The 20,417-nt window shown below is 51.2% G+C and overlaps 1 protein-coding gene across 3 annotated transcripts in view; it reads right to left on the reverse strand.

The window, feature by feature from the left end:
- ARHGAP39 (Rho GTPase activating protein 39) overlaps nucleotides 1–20,417 on the reverse strand; it is a 149,562-nt gene that overhangs the window by 22,759 nt on the left and 106,386 nt on the right. For 2 of the 3 annotated variants that reach the window (XM_054817331.1, XM_054817329.1), the window contains exon 3: nucleotides 13,692–13,772. The exons of the other annotated variant lie outside the window; for it this stretch is intronic. In XM_054817331.1, the coding sequence (XP_054673306.1) occupies nucleotides 13,692–13,772 (81 nt within the window). The remainder of the gene's footprint in view (nucleotides 1–13,691; nucleotides 13,773–20,417) is intronic. 3 annotated transcript variants of the gene reach the window in all.

Consider the following 20,417-nt stretch of genomic DNA (forward strand, 5'->3'; position numbering starts at 1 on the left):
TCCCCCAAACCTCATGGGTGGACGACTGGGAGCCAAGGTCTTCGCTGACTGCTCCAAGGCCACCCGAGAGCCAAAGTTTTCATCACCTCTCTACTTTCTGCTACTCCTTTCCCCACGTTGCTAATAATTTTCTATTACACACAGATGACTAAACTCCAGACATGTCCACGGGAGCTTTGTTTTTGGAGATGAGGTTGAGTGATTAATAGCCATCGCCCTAAAAATATCAGCAACCTTGGAAAGCCTCTGTGACACACGGCCCCGACAATACTCGGCAAAGCAAAGCTGCCAGAGCAGCACAAGCTGCCAGTCAGTGTGTCACCTTGGTGTCATCAAGCCCCATCTCCTCCTGCTTCCGTGGGTGACCCTGACATTGCTACGGTTAGAAAGAGCAGGACACGCAGAAGGTGTCTCCAAAGTCCCCCAGATGCACCAAGGTGAGACCAGCTGGACCACAAAGGCCAGAGGACAATGGGGATGCACAGCCATTCTCCCACATCGTCAAAGTTATTTGCAAAAGAGCAAGACATCTCCAAAACTATGGGAGATCAACCTGCTGGCGTTTCTCTGCCTCTTCAGCTAAAAGGAGGGGACACCAGCACGTAAGTAAGGAAACAAAATCAGGGAAAGCTGGGTGGACATCTTCCCCCCTCACCCTGAAATGTGGTGTTCCCCTCACACCATCTGGGTCACATCTGTGGTCTGGGTGACAGCGAGACCCGCGTGGTGGCCAGAGCAGGGTCCCAACCATGCTCCGGGATGTGGCAACACCGCAAAGCGCGGTGCAAGGCACCGGTGGCAGCGCGGCTGGGGTTAGCCCTGCCTTGCAGGCAGCGACACCTCGCTGGGAGCAGGCAGGGAGATGCGGCAGGGACGGCAGAGCTTTTCCTTCCTCACGTGCAGAGCCTGGACCTGCAGCCACAGACACTTCATCTGCACAGATGGAGGAGGTTTTGCAGCAACGCCGTTATGTTTTCCAATGACTCCTCTTCTTGCATGGACATTCAGCCCATCCTACCACCACCCGTGGGTTTTTGGCCGGCTCCGCGGGCATCCCTGCATGCAGACCTGGCAGCAGAGGAGCACCGGGGAGAAGGAGGGAGAACTGCAAGTCAAGAGCAGCTCCGTAAGGACGAGCTGCCCAGTCTGATGCCCCTTTCCCACCCCAACAGCAAGCCAGACCTAACCTCCAACCTAAAAACCCGGATACCACAAAGCAGTAAGAGACGAGCACCAAGTGATGCTCTGCACACCCCCATGCTTCAGCTCTTCCACCGTCCCCAAATGGACAGGAATCCATCCTAAGGCCAGGTGTTTTAACTCAAACCCGGTGAAAGCACCTTTTAATTCCTGGATTTGCAGCTTGCATTAATATTTCAGCCAGCAGCCTGCATCTGGCAGCAGCGGATACGAATAAAAATCCCTGCAAAGCAACCCTGCCCGTCAAATCATCTAGCCAAGGTAGAGCTTTCAATCAAAATATTAAGTAACAGCAACCAATAAACCTGAAAGCTCTGTCGTACTGCCCTGGATTATTGCTAAACACTAGAAAGCATTGCTACAGACTAAATTGAATTTTCTGCCTGCAAATGGAACATTGCGAAAGGCCTTTTTGCGGCTAAATTGCTGCATTCTCCGTGCCCACGAGCAGCTCAGTTACTCCAATAAATGAAAAGCGATGCTGCTAGAGAGGAGACCGAGCCCCGCTGAGGCTTGCCACCCTCCTGGCACCCGAGCTCCTCCAGAAATTCAAAGTATTTCTGTTATCTCTGGCTTGGCACCGCGTTCTCTTTGCTGTTTTCTCCTTGTGGGGAAGGCAAGATTTTACTTACAACTCTGAGTACATTTTCCATGACAAACTACTTCCCAAATCCCTCTAATCTTCTATCGGCAAAATCAATTTCTTCGCAAATTTGCATAATTTCAGTGGACTGAAACATGTCATTTATTTAGGGGAGGATTTTTCCAAAGCAACTCAAGTGACTTATGCTCTCACATCTCCCTGCCTACTCAAACACCACCCTCCCTGATCTTCTTCCAGCCTTCCGAAAGTCAACGGCAGAGGTGAGAGGAGAAATCTCCGGCGCTGGGCTCCGTGCACGCTCCGCGAATGGCGTGCAAGCTCCGCGAATGGCGTGCACGCTCCTTGCACGCTCCCCGGCTCCCTCGCCCAGGAATTGCTTTGCTTCCAGTTGCTTTTGCTGGAGAGACACAAACAATCCTCACCCTGCACCGTGTCTTTACCGCAGGCACGTAGACACCATCCCAGGCACTTAAATATAATTATTTTGATAACTGAGACCATCCACAGCTCAAAAAACAGTCATGACAACCAAAATTATTTTTTTATGTTCATGATTTCTACCGCGATGCCTTTAATGCAGTTGATTGGCAGCTACATTAAACCAACGCAGGACTAGTGAATAAAACACAGGTCACAGCTGGGCTTAAGTGCAATTATTTTAACAGCACCATTCTGGCTTTTAAATGAATGATACCACAACGCTTCTCCAAAGGAGATTTAAAAGCAAGAATATTCACAAAACCTACCTAAATGCACACATTTTTTCAAGATGCTTTTGCTTGCGCCAGTGTTATTCAGACTTTGAAGATGAAGACTATAATTTAGCGCTAAGATTAAATGGGTTTTCCCCTCCCAGGGGAGAAAAAAGCCCTTAATTTGGATGATTAATTCAGATAGATTGGTTTCCAATGTCCTGTGGATGCATCGGGGCTCGCATCCACTGGAAAAGCACAGGGTCCCCTGGGCACCCCACCACCGCCCCACCACGCAACCGTGTCCAGGCACTGTCCCCAAGCTGTCCCCACCGTCCCCTTGCCCTCGCTCTTCCTCACCTTCCTCCCCCGGCCGCGGGAGCTGGGTACATCTCCTCCCCGTGACTTTTCACCACCCTCCTGAGCTTAACGCCTTTAAGATCCCCTGGCCGGTGTTAAACTGGACCGACTGCAATTCCCCGGGGATGGGGGATGAGGGATGAAGCACAGCCCCCCCCCCCCCCCTTCTTCCCAGCTGGGTACTGCCGGGGATGGGCGGCCGCTGCGCCGAGCGCATCCTGCTGCGAAAGCCGGGGTCAGCGATGAGCCGACGGCAGAAAACCTCCCTGTACCTGGCACGCTGCCCGACGCCGCTCCGGCAGCACAAATTTCTTCCTGCGAGTACAGGGAAAAGGTGGGCAGCTGGGAAGAGCCTGCCTGCTCTCCGCAGCAAGCCTAGAAGATGTCTGAGCTTCAGACCGAAACCTCCGATGAACCCTCTTAAATTTTCCAGTTAGGAAATTGTCCTTAGGACAGCCACTCAGCTTCTGTAAGTGTGCAAAAACCACCAGAAAACTCAAATTTTTTTTTACTGATTTATAACTAAATTATTGGATAGGAAGACGGGTTAAAATCCGCCATCCCTAAGACTTCATTGCTCTTCATCTGCAAGTATTGCTGTTCCCCAAAATTTGTACGTACAGAATTACACGTTTACAGCATATATAAATATCCTAGAGCTTAGATTGTACCTGAAATTTTAAATTCTTGCTCAAGTGCTCCTCGCTTAGAGGTTTTTTGAGGTTAGGAGTCACTGCAGGTGTGCCTGCAACCCCACTGGGGTTTCTCCAACCCTTCTCCTACACCTGCAATCCCTGTTCCCATCTTTAGCTACATACCTGGAAATCTCACGTCTTCCTTGGACTTTATTTTTTAAGAAACCTGCAGATATGGTGAAAAACAATTCCTACAGAAACCGGTGTGAGCGAGATGAAATCTGCGTCATTTGGGCAATAAACTGGTTATTTGGAGAGAAGTCTGAGCGCTGGGATCAAGTTTCCCAACCCCTGCACTGACCTCAGTGATGCTAAACTGGTTTCCGTGGTCAAATCCAGACTGGGCCACGTCCTAGCAATGTTCTGGACGGGGCAGGACAGAGCTGAGCCATGGCTTGGGCTGAGCTCTCCTGGTTAGGCTGCACCTGGTACCCAAGGCTGGTGCAAAACCAAGCCGGCACAGCAGAGAACACCCTTGGGTTTGTGTTTTGTTGTGTGTTTCTCATCCTTCAAGTTTCTCCTTTCCTCTGCTTACTGCGTCCATGGGTCTCCCTCTCTCATCCTCCTTTGGCTTTGGTTGGGATGGGTTGACACATCTCTCCAACAGGGAAAAACCAAGAGAAACTGCAATGAGAACAGGTTTTATGCTTGTCGGGATCAGGCGGAGATGGACCGATCTCGCTGTTTGTATTCATGGACACCAGGTGTCACCCACTGCTCCTGGTGGGACAATGGGGGGGGGCTGACAGCTCCAGATGGAGCTGCATGGCAGGAGACCAGCTCCATGACCTGCCAACCTCTTCCCAGGGTGATCCAGGACTTGGTCTTTGCTCTGGGCAGGATCACCCATCTGTGGAGGAACCATGGAGAAGGTGCAGCATTACCACCAATCGTATGGTGTCATAGCTGCCCTCTGCTTTCTGTCGCCTACTAAATACCAGCAGTGAGTTCGCAAGGACCATGTGATGGATACAACATGAGCCATGGGGTGTCCTGGAAGCAGAACATCAGGCTTGGTCTTGTTGGGGCAAATCCAGAGCAATGGAAAGGTTCAAGCCCAACCTTCAGCCCATCTCTGTTAACTGCAAAGCTTGGTTTGAAGAGTGTCTAAGGTCTCACAAGCCTCCTCTGCGCATGATGATTTCATTCTCCAACTAAAATATGACTGAAGAATTGATACCTGTGACCAAGGCATGGAAAAGCCACTCTGTCAAAATACCTTTTTTTTTTATTTGTATTTTTTTTTTAATGAAAGGAGAAGGCTACAACGTTCAGGGATTGTCCGATCCCTTGTCTCTGGACGGCGCTATCAGATCGCTTTTAGCTTCAGGCCCGCAACACCAAATCTCTGCATGAAATATCTCCCACGTTCGCTGCCCGAGCGCTGCTAACTCCTCCTCTCTCAGAAAAGCTGCTCCCATGGCATCCGCTCTAATTAGCAGCAGCGGAAGCTGAATCAAGACAAGAAGGAGATAACGAGCCTTCCCCGTGTCGTGTCCGTTCCCCGCCCCCCCCCCCGCCCCATTCAACAGCGCAGAATTTTTCAGCCACCCTTTTTGCAGCAGTGAGGGGGAAAGCAGGGCTCTGAGACACCGCCGAGATGATGAAACCCTCCATTTTCTGGTGAAATTGCAGCAGTTTCTGAACATCACGCTGAGTGGAGCATGGCGTGGTGGATGGGTCTGCAGCCCGCTCTGCTGACCCCACATTGGAGGCCACAAATCTATAGCAAAGGGATTTTGTGGGCTGTAGCTAACAAGGAAACGCTGAAACAAGCTTGGACGGCTGTCCCTGGTGAGCCCTGGGCTGGTAGCTCATTGCTGAAGGCCAGGTTGACCTCGCTGCAGGTCTGCGTTAGCTTTGGTTACCTACCTTACCTGGCCACAGCACTCACCTTGTCCTCTTGGTTTGTGATCAGCAAGCTCTCAAGCTACAAGAGGACAAGCCATGGTGGACGGCGGGTCTCCAGTGAGCCCCCCGGGATCAGTCTCATTAGGAACTGACCAGGAGGAAGCACAAGATCAGGGTCTGCCAAGTTGGCAGATTCTCAACGCAACCCATCCTGGCATCCGAGGCAGGCACGGCACGCCAGCCAACGCACATGGAGGGCATGGACGCCTGCAGGAAGCCGAAGGCCAGATCCCCAGGAGGCAATCAGGGCTGCTCTCCCCATCTCAGATGTATGATTAAACCAATCACCCAAAATAGCCTGTTTTCTGAAACCCAAATGTCACTGAAACAAGACGAGATTTTTCTTTTTTTTTGAGAGGGAGGAGGGAACAGGGAGAAGGGAGCACAGAGACGCCTTTATCTTTAAGAGGAATTAGCTGCAAAATACAAAGAGAACAGAAGTGACATTTCCTTAAATAGCAGATCAATAGGGGATCTGCTTCCTTTGTCTCCGTAAGCATGACAACAAGTTCCTACAATGGCGATTTTTAGCTCCTGCCTACCCGGAGCAGATTTCACATGCCCTGGAGCACTGCCCTCCCCTCGCTAAGCTGAAGCCCATCACCCTCTTGGTATTTCCAACCTGAATCATTCATCCCTACTACAAACACCCCCGGGCTCAGTCTGCAGCTTGGTGCCACCTCCCCCAGCTCTTCCCCACCAGAAGATCTCTCCTGTGCCTCTTTGACCAGGCTCTGGGACACGGACCAAGGACTACAAGAAGACTCCTGCTGGGTGTTAGGGTGATGTGCCAGACCCTTCCTTCTCCCATGGACTCACCTCCACCCATCCCAGGACATGAGTGACTTTGAAGCTGCTGATTGCTACCACAGCTGTGGCAAGGCTGATTGAGTAGCTGCTTCTCTTAGAGAAGAGCTTTTGGCCATAGAGTGAAGCTAGACCTGCTGCTCCAGCTTGTGTGCAAGCCAGCGGATACGGCCATCAGCAGCACATTGGCTTTGAAGAACAAACAGGTTCTGGAAGCTGGAGCTTGTCTGTTTGCTGGATGTCCTTCAGCAGGAAGGGTTGCTCTTGGCTCAGGGGTACACTACAGGGTACTACACACACGTTTGAGATGTTACTCGGCACATGTTGAAGGATGAGGACAGTAGTTCACTTTTCAAAGCAAGACTACAGTTCGGCGTTTGGCTGAGCATGGAAAAAGTGCAAGGCTGTGGCAAAGAGTGTGGAGGAAACTGCTCCCAGCTCCATGGTCCAGGCTCCAAGTTATATTTGAGAAGGAAACACCAGCTGTCACCTTCTGGAGAGGAAGGGAGAGACTGGGATTGCCTCCCCACTGCCCCATGGAGACTTGGAGAACTTGGGGCGGAAGTCTCAGCCCAGGAGGTTACACCACAGTGGTATATCCAAGAACAGTGATGAGCCCTCCAAGCCACTCTTCAATTTTGCTCCAAATTACGGGATTTCGCTCTCATGGTTCTCCAAGGAATCACTGGTATTAGGTCTGTGTCTCCTCATTACTCATTCATGTTGATAACACACTGACATTTTGGTTGTTGCTGGGCAATGTTTACACCAAGTCGAGGACTTTTCAGTTTCTCACACTACCCACCAGCGAGGAGGGTGGGGGTGCACAAGAAGTTGGAAGGGGACACAGCCAGGACAGCTGACCCCAACTGGCCAAAGGGATAGTCCATACCGTATGACGTCATGCTCAGCATATAACTTGGGGGAAGCTGGCTGGGGGTTTAAAGTGCAGCTCAGGAACTAGCTAGGCATTGGTGGTCTGCGGGTGGTGAGCAACTGTGCTGTGCATCCCTTGTTTTATATATTCTTTTATCATTGCTATTATTATTCTCTTCTTTTTCTGTCATATTAAACTGTCTTTATCTCAACCCACGAGTTTCACTTTTTTTTTTCCCGACTCTCCTCCCCATCCCACTGGTGGGGGGGGGGACTGAGCGAACAGCTGTGCGGTTGTTTCAGCTGCCGGCCGGGTTAAAGCACGACAAGCTGGCAGCAGCACGTGTCGCCGTGCGGGACAGCCGGGACAGCCACTGCGCTGCTTCTGCTGGGCAGGTGTCTCCTCGGCCAACAAATGTCCATGGGCACGCTTGAGCCATGCGTCTTTGTCATCGTTGGAAGAGGAATGCAGCCTCGCAGCTGCCTTGGCTAAAATTGACACCAGCGGCGAAAGGGAGCTTCAGCCCAGAGATGCTGAGCCCCCATACCCAGGATGGCTCTGGGGTACGGGCTTCCTTGGGAAGCTTGGATGAATTCAGAGGTTGCAACCAGAAGGGGTTGGAGAACTTCATCTCCCCGGTGTTGTGGCTGTATTTGTTCCCACACATCCAGTGCACAGCCAGCTGGCAGGAGCTACATTCAAAGTCTGGTGTGGTGGCTCCTCACCTCCGCCCCAGGCTTCTTCCAAGCTCCTACAAGTCTCCTCCTGAATTTGGTACCTGGCTTCACATACCTCTTTGCCAACAGTGCAAACTAAATGCATCCATGTGAAGGCACTATGGCACCAACAACCAGGTGTGCCCAAATGGAGAAGGGCTGAACGTGGTCAGTGCGAGAGTTGGACAGTGAACACTCCCATGGCTGGGGAATGAATCGAGCAACATCTGGAGCACACAACTCTTGTGACAGCCAAGAGATGGAGAAAACCATAGAAAGTTGGCAAACTGCAGCCATGTCTTAAAACAGAGGTCACCCAGGACCGACACATCACCATCTCCTAAACTTCAGGTGGCTGATGGGCCACACGAGGCTCTGTAGAGCTATGGACAGATGGTGCCAAGTCTTTTGGAAGCCAGCCCCAATTCTCTCCTCACTTCATACTTGCTTTGCTAAACAGTAAAGCTATGAAGTGACTCGGGTTGACCATGAGATGTAGAAAATCATGAGAAGATCAAAGACATCTTTAAAATCTCCTGGCTGAGAAAAGTCTAGGACAAATTGGGGAAGATTTTGTCAAGAGCATTACAAGGATCCTCTGCTGATGAAGTCCTGCTCTCCCACAATATCCCCAGCAGGAACAGGACACATTGCTCCCTGCTCATGGGTTGGACATCCCATCACTGTACCAGAGACAAAGCCAAGGTGATACAACCAGACACAGACATGAGTTGCAGTGGGTGGCCACAGCTTCTCTAGCTCTGAAGCACAGAACGGGGGTTTCTCCATGGCTTTGAAGCATGCACGTTGCCATCACTGCAGGTGGGAGCAGAAAGAAGGGGTGGACAGGCAGGGGCTCACAGGGCAGCAGCAAGCCCAGGCCCTGAGGAGCTATTCCAGCTGCTCCACCACTGGAGGACAGTCCACTGATCATCTCTGCTTCCATGTCTGACCTAAGAGTTACAGAAGAAACAGAGCAGCCAGGCCAAACTGGAGGTGTCCCTAAGAGCTGGACACTGCATACTCAAGTGAGCAGATTTCTCACCTTCTCCCAGAGCAGAGGAGCCTGCAACTGGGACTGGGGCACATTTTTAGGTCAGGTTCTTCTGTTCTTGACAAGTCCCCAAATAATGAATCTCCTGTTTCCCGGAGAGCAGAAGAGAAGAGGGTCATTTATGCTTTGCTGCTGCACTCCATGTGTGACATGCTGCGTTTCCCTCAACCAGGAAGCTCCAGCATCTTCCTGGTGGTCACAAAGCCCTGACCACCTGCATGTGGTACACAACATCCACCCAACCAGCAGTATGGAACAAAGAGGGTGACAGGAGCAGAGCAGCTGTGTGCTGGGAGAGGAGACAAATTCAGAGGAGCAAGTTGAAGGTCTCTGATCTGAAAAAACAGCTCTAGGAGTCTTGGAGCCTCCATCCATTGACTGGCCAACACAAGCATGGGACAATGACAGAGACCTGGGATTTGTCCCACAAACAAACAGACTTCTTGGCAAAAAACCCCACTGCATGAATTAGCAACAAGTTCAGCCCTCTCAATAGGACCATGGTAGGAAAAATGAGGACATTAAGCAACTGGGCTCCAGGGACCACAAGTCAGAAGGAATAAAGAGGAAAGGGTTAAGAACAGTTATCGTAATTGCCTGTCTCGATGGGATTTGGATCCAAGGGCTTTCCTACAAATGCCTTCTAGACAGACGGAGCAAGACGTCATCCTCTTAATGACACCCACCAATCTTCATTATATTAGAAAATCTCTCGCAGCAATTGTTGGCCGGGAGCACCGAGCCAGCGCTGTCAAGGAAGTGGAAGAATCCTTGCCTGCTCCTGAGGATGCTGCTGCAGCTCCCGGGGTGACTCAGGCGGCTGAACCCCAAAGCTGCACTTGAGGATGATGATGCCATGGATAAGGGTAGCCTCCCAGCGGAACCCCACAGGTCCTCTCCCCCATCAGCCAACCTCCTGCTTCTCCATCTGCCTGTACCCAGCCTTCAGGCGAGGACAACTGTCCCCTCACAAGCCACCTTGCTCCCATACTTTGTCCAAACATCTCTAAGTCCTCCAGTTTCTCCCTTCTCAACCAGAGGGAAGGAGGTGATGGAAGTGAATGGACACATGCCCAGAAGGGAGCTAGCCACAGCCTAGGTCTCACCAAGCTTCCTCAGCCACCAGAGACCTACAGATGCATTGTGTAACTCCATCCTCTGTCCCTCTGCCAAGTATGCTGTCTGCCCACCTCTTATCTTGGCCTTCAAAGGAGGCAACGTGCACTTACAGTGGCTTTTGAGAAAAACCTGTGGGGCTACTGCAAGACTTGGTGAGGAAGAGAGGGTTGGAAGGACCTGTGAAGGCTGTTGGGCTGGAGACCTGATCTGCCACCCAACTGTGAAGCCTCCAGGATCACTTCATGAATGGCATTTGGAAGCGGCTAGATCCCAGGGCTGGATCTGGAGGAGCTGGGGCAGCGTTGCTCTGGTGGAAGCACTCGAGGGCTCAGCCCACTCCACAATGGGGTCTTTAAAGCTCTGGTTGGGTGCCAGCCTGTTTCACAATCACCACCTCAGTGCTGCCATGAGCCTGCAGGAAGACCCCCATCCCTTTGCAACCTGGCCAAGGGTGCTGGAGCAACAGCCTTTCCCAAAAATGTGTCCCTGAGGTATCTGGACTGTGGTCCCCACCCCCAGGTCTTGGTCACTTCAGGCAGAGATACCTCAAGGGTGTTCCCGTTCGCACGAAGGACCACACACGCATCCCTCGGAGCCATCCAGAGGTAGACGCCAACGTTGGGCTTCCAGGTGGCCTCCCCTGTGCCATGGGTGCTGCCCACCATCACCGCCCCAGCAATGCCCTTTGCACCTTCTGGGATCTGCCCAGCCTTCGACCATCCAAGGAAGAGCTGCCAGCTAAGCTTTGGAGAAACTGAAACCAAGATGCCTTTACGCAGGGTGATTTTCAGAATGTGCCATGCACCCTTCTCCTTAAAATTAACCCGATTGACATGAAATCATCCCTGCCACCGCGAGGCAGGATCGGTGAGCTTTGATTTCAGCTTTCACGAGCGCCAGAGCAGCGTGCGTGTGGCACTCACATGGTTAAAAAAAACCCCACCCCAGGCTGTGTCGGCTCCTCTCTCCATCTCGACTGGCAGCCCCCAGACAGAAGGCACTTGAGACCTGTTCTTCCAGAAGGAAGTCCACTCTCAGCTAATTAAGCAAAGCTGCTAATTAGCTTCCTGGCTGGAATTGACTGGGGGGGGAAGGGTGGCGAGGGCTGTCCGTGGGTTTTTACAGGCGGTGAAGCTGGGGTCAGGAAGATGGAGGCATCTCCTGCAGCAAAGCACATGCTGATGCAAACAGGTCATGTGTGCTAACCGCAGTGAAATTTAATCTTTTAATTGCTTGGGCGGCCACGGGCATCAGCCAGCTGGCGGGTGGGGACCGTGGTCCCCAAAACCCGCATCGTCCCTTGCCTCCGATTGCAGCTCGTATCTGGCACTGCCACCCAGCTGGTGGCGGGTCAGAACCGATCAGTGCCGAATCACTAACGCTGTTTGCAGAATGAAACTGCTCAGGATAGAGAGTGGCGCGTCCCTGTCACTGCTCCGTGTCCCCGTCACCGGTCCATCGCGCTTGGCTGCGTCCCTGGCTGCAGGCAAAGCTCCCGCTGCCAACTCCGACCGAAGCACGCTTGGTGCCTAAGAGCAGAGCACAGGAGGCACCTGCAAACCCTGTTTTCCAAACCAAACAGTGGATCCAGACCTGCCAAATCACACTCCGTTCCACTCTTCCTCACTTCTCCTGCCTACAGACAGGGAATTGCATCCACCCAGCATGCGGAAGAGATGCTTCGGAGTAAAGCTGTCCGTGGGCAGGTCTCTCTCAGCTCACCTGGTGCTCAAGGAGAGCATTCTGCTGGTGAGGATAAACACCAGATACCATTACCCTGTTTGTTTTCCCTCCTAGAAAGCTTGTTTTTCTCCCTCTTACTTAGATGGCAATTAATTCCAACGCTCCTGGGAGGTCACTGCAGAAGCAGTGAACTACAGGGCAGGCAGGGTGGAGCACGGCCAACACCGTTGGGTGATTTTTCCACTCGCGCGTGTCTTGAACCGGGATGGAGATTGCTGCAAACCATACCGCCAACGACTGGCACGCCAGCCCGTCACGGAGCAGCGGGGAAGGGAACGCAGAGCATCACACCCTCCCGGTCCCTGCTACGAGCAGGAAAGCAAAGCGAGAACTAGAGGTGCTTCAACTCCAAAAAAGCACAGAGACTGGGGGTATTTGTCAAATCTCAAAGCAACCAGGCAGGCATCAACTCCAAAGCCCCCAAAATTTGACTGTAGTCTGTAGACCTGCTGTCTTAAAGGTAGGAATTGGGATGAATGTGGTGTTACAGAGAAAGGCTTCAGGCCACCATTTGTTTGCAGGTCTGTATTAGTAAAACCATCCAGTGCAGGTGTTTACCCTCCCTCTTCCCATCTGATTTGATCTGGATGAGGCCAGCAGGTACCACACAACCCTACCTGTGCAGGCTGGGGTGGGGTCAGGGCGAGAAGGGTCTGTATGGGTCCATGGGGAGGTCCCAGAGGTTGCAGATCCTCACCACCACCTCCATCCTGGCAGGCGGTGACCAAGAGGGACATCTCCCAAATGCTCTGGGGCAGGACAAGGTGGGTCAGCTAAGAAAGGGCGGGCAAGGAGTCATCTGGGCTGTATCAAGAGCAATTTCTCAGCCCCTCCTAAATCCAGCCCTACTGACAGTAATTTGGGTTTTGAAGGCAAAAAGCTTGTTTTGAAAGAGTTGATGCAGGTGCTGGGCCAGGCTCCAGAAGCCCAGCACACGATTGTTCCCCTCCTCTGATCATCCAGTCAGACATACTCAATTCTGGTGATTTTTTGCCCATGTCCAAGGCATTAGTCCACATCAGTACTAGCGAGAAACCACAGCATCCATATCACCTTCTGCAAACTCTAAGAGGGGCATTTTGAGCTGTAATGAAGACAAGCATGACACTGCATTATTGTCCAGCAACATAAATCCATGAAAGATGGAGGTGGTCGTTCTCTCCAGCACCTGAAATCCCGATCCGAGCAAGAGAAAGCTCATATCTGTCTTACCAACAGACTCTGAAAAGCAGTTGGACCCACAGGCAGGAAGAGATGGCTTCATTTCTCAGGAGGCTTTTCCACCTCCAAGGGCTCTATGGAGACGGCAACACCGAATCAGCCAGGCTCGCTGTGGCGATGGATTAAATCCATGCCCAGGCAAACCTGCTTATATTTGATTCAAAAATCCCAGAAAAGAGCCTAGAAACCAGTTCCAGTGTGGAAAGATGTTCAAGCCACCACCCCATCGTGACGGCAGGCGTTGGAGTGGACCAGCAGCACCAGCTGAGACCTGCCCCTTCCCAAACTAATGATGGAGCCTAATGAAACCCCATGGACCAGGAGCTCACCCTGAGGTGCGACCCCATGACTGGACAGCCCTGTTGCTCCTCCTGTCCTGCTCCAGTTTCTGGTCATGGGCAGGAGCCACTCAAACAAGAACCACCACATAAAGAGGATGGATGGTCCCTGCTCCAAAGAACCATCAAAATATATCTTAAGGTTTATTTAAGGGTGGTAGTAAAGCTGAAAACCACAGCACGTGAAGGGAAGGAGATGAGGAGGAGGATCACAAGAGCACAAAGAAAACACCGGTGTTACTGCCCTGTCCCCGTGGGACAGCTGGCGTGCTACCAGCTGTCCCACACCCCCACCTCGCCGCTGAGGCCACGCTGCAGACCCCAATCCCAGTACCAGAGGGAAATTTTGGCTACCTGTAGTGGAGGAGTTGACCTTCCGCACTGTAATCCCGATAAATGTCATATTCTTTCTCAAACACTCCGGAAGGCGACGAACTGCAATACAGTAATGGTGAACAAGGAGTTACCAACGGTGACTGTGACGCGCGTGTGCCCTTATTAAAGTCTCCTTCACTTTAGAATTAATGAAGATGCATCCACAGAGATGAGTTCCCGGTCCCCACCAGTCTGGGCTCTGTACTTGGGACCTACACCCACCTCCTCGCATCAAGTTTTGAGCCATTAATCAGTTGTTTAGCAGATGATGACCAAGTCCTCCACGGCTATGGTCTCCGGCTTCATTTCAAACCCTGCAAACACCACATTCTCCCTTTAACTATGCTTATTTGTGAAGAACAGCTGTAGACATGCCTGGACAGATCCTAAACATCTCATAGCTTTGTCCCACTCATGGTCCTTTCCAAGTGAAGCCCCTTCTCATGCCTTGTGTGTTGCTCTCGCTCCTTGCTCATCTCAGATGGGCAGAGCCAACACGGGCAGACAGCGAGCCCCAGAAAAGCCCTTTTCAGCACATTTTTATCTACCACATTGCAGTTGGTAACATCTGAGCCCACAGAGCTCTCGCTCCCTGAAGACAGAGAAGGTCACAGCACTAACAGCTACCAATCTATTCCAAGAGATACCTTACCTGAGTTAGAAAAACACAGAAAAAAGCACCTGGAGGTGCAGGACGGCATTTACATGCTACTTTTTGAACTAGCACCAGCTTAAAGCCTCTCCTAGAAGAGCAAACCCACTCTTGCTCCACATTCCCTTTGGCTTCATGCTTACCCAGCAGCCTAGCATCCACACCGAGACCCTCCAACACCTCCCAATGAGGCACACGACCAGGTATCGGTCTTTGTCTAAGGGCAACACTTTCCAATATTGTTTGTACTCGTTGCCAATATTTGCTCAATGAGCACAGGAAAGGTCTTTTTTTTTGCCTTAACAGTCCTCCACTGTGGGGATGTGCAAATAATCAGGCTCGTTCAGAAAACACATGGTGCTGAGCAAATTATTAGACATTTGCTCCACATCAAAACATAACAGCAAACATCTGGAGAAATAACTTCATTTGGAGCAGTTTTCGAAAAAACAGCATTAAACCCCCCCTATGTACACATTAAGTTGCTTATGTTAATAAAATTCAGATCAGATGGTTTCAGAAAAAGGAAAAGCAACAAATCTTCTTAATAGGATAGACCTCAAAAAAGCGGCAATAAAATTAAACTTCTTTCAAAGCTAATTTTAATGAGACTTCCGAGCCCTGAAATTATGACTGTGTTGAATTGCTTAATCCCTTTTTCCTCTCGAGTGCATGTGAATGAGTGCTCCTCCTCCTCCTCCACAACGCCCAGCGTCTTCTCAAGAGAAAAGCATCAGCTATGACGCCCAGTGCTGCACCCAGATCCATGGCTCCAGGGTCTCCTCCCCAACAAGCAAATCCCTGGATGGAAGGCGCTAACGCTCAGGAAGCTTCCTAACGAAGAGGCCTGCTGCTGTAAGAGGATGTACCTAATGTTTACTGAAGAGGAAGGCAATGGATGTTGGGAGAAGACCCCAAGCAAAGTCTCCTTCGGGCAAGTTCTTGTGATCAAAGCTGAGCAAGGGAAAGACCCTCATGGTAAACAGGTTTCTCTTCTTGTGGTAGCATCCCTGCCCAACCATGGCCTGGAGAACCTTCAAGGACTATGTCATCAGGGCAAATCCCTGGTGCTGTGGAACTGAAAGGGAGACTCTCCTTTTCTCCAGGTTTCCCCAGGAACCAAAGAATTCAGGCCACCTTAGCCTCCCTACGCAAGATCTGTCCATTTGCCCTATTTCATGGACCTTTTGGAAAGACCTGCAAAGTAGGAAATGTCCTCTTGGGTCAGAGCAATGGTGTCTCCAGCCCAGTACTCTGCTTCAAACCATGGCAGCAAGAGATGCTGTTTATGGAGAGCTCATGACCCCGGCCACCGCCTGTGGTCCATACCCTCGTGCCCCGCAGCACCCAGTCTCTGTGCTAGGGGTGACAGCAGGGAGGTGTCCTCCAAGGCACCCACTTCAGAGATGTTTATGGACCAGTTGTCTTGAATTTCTTTAATCCCCTCCTGAACATGCAGCAATATCAACCTCCACAGCTTCCCACTGCAACAAATTCCAGAAGTTTTCTACCCGCTGTGCACCTCACTTCTTCCCCTCCTCTCCAAAAAAAAAAAAAAAAAAAATTCACCTGATCATCAGCTGTTCCTTCTGGTCTCATATTTTTCAAAACACTTGCAAGTAAGGGCACCCAGCACGTCTCCTTGCATCTCAAGGCAAACCTTCCTTGCTAAAAGCAACAGGAATCTGGGAGCAAAGTGGGGATGAAGTCTCCTCCGGGCTCTGGCTTCCAAAATCTCTGTCTCTTCTCAAGCTTACCTGACAGAGAGGATCTGAGGAGCACATAGCAGCACCACGAGCATCTGGCCAGCCAATTAGCAGAAAACGAGCCGACCGTAAATTCCCAGTAACGACGTCGGCTGCTTCTCGGCCAACGTGCAGCTGCTGGAATTTCAGAGGCTTTCGTGCAAAAGTTCTTCCAAACACAGCAAAGGCTGTTGAAGCAGCCACAGAGTTATGCGGCTTTTAATATTCTGGCCCATGCCAGCTGGATGCATGAGGTGAGGGATGTGTGAGCTCATAGGTGAATGGAGGTTATTCACATCTGTCTTCAAAACTTGGATGAAATACCTAAGGAGGGAGATTCTCCTTCCAGTTTGGTATTTCGTGCAGCAGACGGTACAGTACAACCCTTGTCTTAAGGCAACTCCTTCTGCACTTTCTATCCCGCTATGAATTTGAAACTGGAGCTCCAAAACATGCTCAGGAGCAGGGGCAGCCCATGAGGCTGGTGGGATGAAACAGCTTAACACAGTTTGCTCTCGAATACACATGCTGACTTGACATATATTAACACCTCATAATCTTTAAAGGAAGTTTCCTTAGACTGCCACCTCCTCCTCTTGAGATAAATCGATTAAAACCTCAGGTCTTGCTGACATACGATCCATGCGTGGTCCAGGCAAAGCGGTCAGATCAAGATCGACTGGAGAGCTTCAAATCCATCCCACCAGCTGAGCCAGATCAGGAGTAAAATCGCTGCTGGCACGCTGTGGGTGGCATCGCTCCTCAATCAGGTACTGATGAGTCAGACTTGGCTTCGTTATTGTCGCAATCAGCTCTTACCAGTGAAGCTGCAAACGAGATTGATGGCAAGGATCGCGTCCATCTGCAACACCACGAGCTGCAAGCTTCAAGGTCAGGATGAACACAGCAACACCTGGAACGTCCCCTCTGCTCTTCTGCATCTTAACAGGAGATGAACTTGCCCCTCCACTGCCACTGAGAAGGTCCCACTCGTTATTTTTGGGGTGATTTTAGCAAGTTCTGAACAAAAAGATGCCACGAGGTCACAGCACGTAGACTAAAAAAAGACCTGGCTAGCTGACCTGCATCCCTAAAACTGGAAGTCTGGCTCGCGTTGGAAATAGATATCACACCACAAGCAGGAGACAATCACAGAACTGGTGACAATCTTCCACCAGATAACCTGTTCTGGAGGACAAAGGTGCTGAGGGATGCTGAAGTTCACAGACATCAAATTATGATTTTTTTGTTTTGTCTTTGATAATTGGAAGACATTTTGCAGACCCACGTTTGGTTCTGGCTCTCAAGGTTACTGATGTTTGAGATGCAGAGATCTGCTCCATTTCTACTGGGAGCAACAGTCAGGATGGACCAGGCATCTCCACACCTCCTGTGTTGCACACAGCAGGCAGGTAGGGTCCCTTCACCTTCAAGGTGAAATTTTGGGGGTGAGAAGGGATTTAAAAGAAACTTTCCAGAACAAAAAGCCATCTCCAAGGTATTACAGCATGCACCGTCCTAGTTTATCTTGAGGCCAGGAGGTGAAGTAGCTGGTGCACGTGGTGCCCAGACTAGACCCTGCCTGGAAACATGGAAGCTCAATGTGATGGTGGTCGGGGAGCTGCCAAAGGCTACGCTGCATTAATTGTGGAAATGATGAAGCATGAAGGTGAGCACGACAAGTGTGTGGTCATCAAAAGCACGGAGACGACAGGCTGTGACATTGCATGTCGTTTTATGTTTGCTGAAGGTGCCTCTCCCTGAAGCTGTGATGTCTCGAGGAAGACAAGGGTCAAAGATGCCACCACCCTGCCTGGGACAAGGTGATGGAGGGAATTGGTTCTGCAGCGAGGGTCCATGTCCCTAGGAGGTGGAAGAGGGACAGATCAAGGAGCAGCTCCCCAGCCTCATTGGACTTAACACGCTAAGCCTCGGCTTGTAGAGCCAAGATTTAATCGTTGGTCTTACCAATAAATAAAACTGTTCTCCTTTGCCCGTTTGTCTTCCTGCTGAAACCTGGAGCTTGGTGTGGAGAAGGACCTCTGCAAGAAGCTGATGGTGCTGCCTGGAGCAGGCTGGAGTGCTACAACATCTGCCCAGCCTACAAAACCAACAGTAGCTCAAGACTTGCCCCTGCTTGCCCAGGGGCTGGTTAGCTGCGGAGAGTTGGCTCAGATTTGGTCAACAGCTTAACTACAGGCAGCCAGTCCCTCTGGGGAAGCAAGTGCTTCTGTCCAAATGGAGCAAAAATGCGTTTTCTGCTGCAGGAATGTGGAAACTTGTCAAACTACGCAGACTCCTGGCAATCAGACTCAGACCCACAAAAGCAAAGATCTACATGGTTTCAGAAAGGACCAGACATGGGGACTGAAAGCTTGCAGACTCTAAAGCTTGCAGACCCTAAAGCCTGCAGACCTTCAGGCAGCACCACGAGGACGATGCATCTGCAGACGAATGTCCTCCTGGTGACCTAGACTCGGATGTGCCATCAGCTATGGCATGAAAGCCCCATGAGCATGATATGGCACGTGAAGAACGACACAGATCACTACCCAGACTTTGCCTAGGCCTTGCTTTAACCCCATCAAATCATCATTTCAGTCTAATCCTGGGAAATCCTTACTGGTGTGGAGTCTGGAAAAGCCCACCTTGAAGCTACAAACCCTGCAGCCCCGGTTCAGAGGCACGGCACGCCGTGCAGGGCGCAGGCAGACCGATGCTCTCGGGAGATGAAGAGGCTGTTTGCCTTTTCCGTGTAACTAAGGACCTTTGATCATCCCGCCACCTTCAGCAAGACCGACAGCAAAAGACACCCTAGAACTGATGCCCGTGCACGCCGTGCTGCGTTCGAACACAGGTCAGATTTCTGCCGGGCTGCAAAGTCCCACCAGCAAAACCCTTTTGCGGCTTTGTTCCTGCAACGGTGTGCGCATAGAAGAGCACAAGTGAGTTCTGCCCCACCATCTCCATTTAGCAGCCCTAAGTCACTGGATAGAGACAGGTATTGCAGAAAGCACCTTAATCATAGAATCATTGAATGGTTTGGGTTGGAAAAGAACCTTTAAATGTCATCTAGTCCAACCCCTCTGCAATGAGCAGGGACATCTTCAACCAGATCAGGTTGCTCAGAGCCCCGTCCAACCTGACCCTGAATATTTCCAGGGATGGGGCATCTACCTCCTCTCTGGGCAACCTGATCCAGTGCCTCACCACCCTCACGGTAACAAATTTCTTCGTTTTAATCCAGTGGCTCTGTTTGTCTGACCTTTGTCAAGCACAATTCTTAAGGCGTTGGCTTAAAAACCTTGAAAAACCAGCTTCCTGGGGGGGGCAGGCAAGGGGTAGGGGACAAACGCTCCATTACATCGCTGCCCATGGGAAGCCGGGCTAGCAGGAATCTAACAATGCTGCTGCTTAAATATTAAATAGCTGGCAAGCCTGCCCCCGGCTCTCCAGCAAGCTCCACGCCTGCTGCTATTCATTTATGCTGAAATCTCAGTGAGCGACTTTTAATGACCCCCTGAAATTCAGCTTGGCTTGGAGAAGCAAGCGCAGCCGGCTCGGCCACCCCCGGGTTTGTGCAACCACCGGCCCGTCCTCCCGCAGATCCCCGTGGAGATCCCCTGCTCAACTCCCACCACGCTGCCTCCGGGCATCGGCTCCAGACCAAATCTTTGGCCTCCCTGCATCTCGAGGGGCGTTCGGCGGGATGGACTCGCTCAGCCATCAACTCCATCTGCACAGAAATCTTGTCGGAGACGGTCCAGATGTGCCAGAGGATGCTGAGTTAGTGCGGATGGAGATAACTACTGCTGATGGGAAACGAAACCCGTTTGATTCAAGATGAAGGAAGGTTATGAAATGGATGTTGGATGGGAGAGGGGGCTGCTGCTCTCCCCAGCTGTGCTCACCCCCTCCCACGAGCCGGTGCGATGCTGGGCACGGTGGATGTGTCACACCGGAGAGATGCGGATGCCTTAGCCCATGCTCTTCACATGGAAAACAAACTGATCCCTTGCTCGTCTGCCCTATCCATGGAAAAAAATCTGGGGAGAAAGGGTGAGGGAAAGAGTCTTGCAAGTACCTGGGGGCCTGGCAGCAGAAAACCATCTCTGCCCAGCAACCTGGCCACAAGGGAGCTGGAAGCATCTGTGAAAGCTCTCCTGGATCATCCCACTTATGCCCAAGTACACTAGAGGAACATCTTTAAACAGCTCATCACATCTAAACGTGGGCTGAGATCAGCACTAACACCCAACAGCTTGAAGCTCACCACTCTGTTCTTTTAGCAGAGGAGAAAATGACCCT

This window comes from Grus americana, chromosome 2 (assembly GCF_028858705.1).
Source record: "Grus americana isolate bGruAme1 chromosome 2, bGruAme1.mat, whole genome shotgun sequence".
NCBI classification, from domain to species: Eukaryota; Metazoa; Chordata; class Aves; order Gruiformes; family Gruidae; genus Grus; species Grus americana.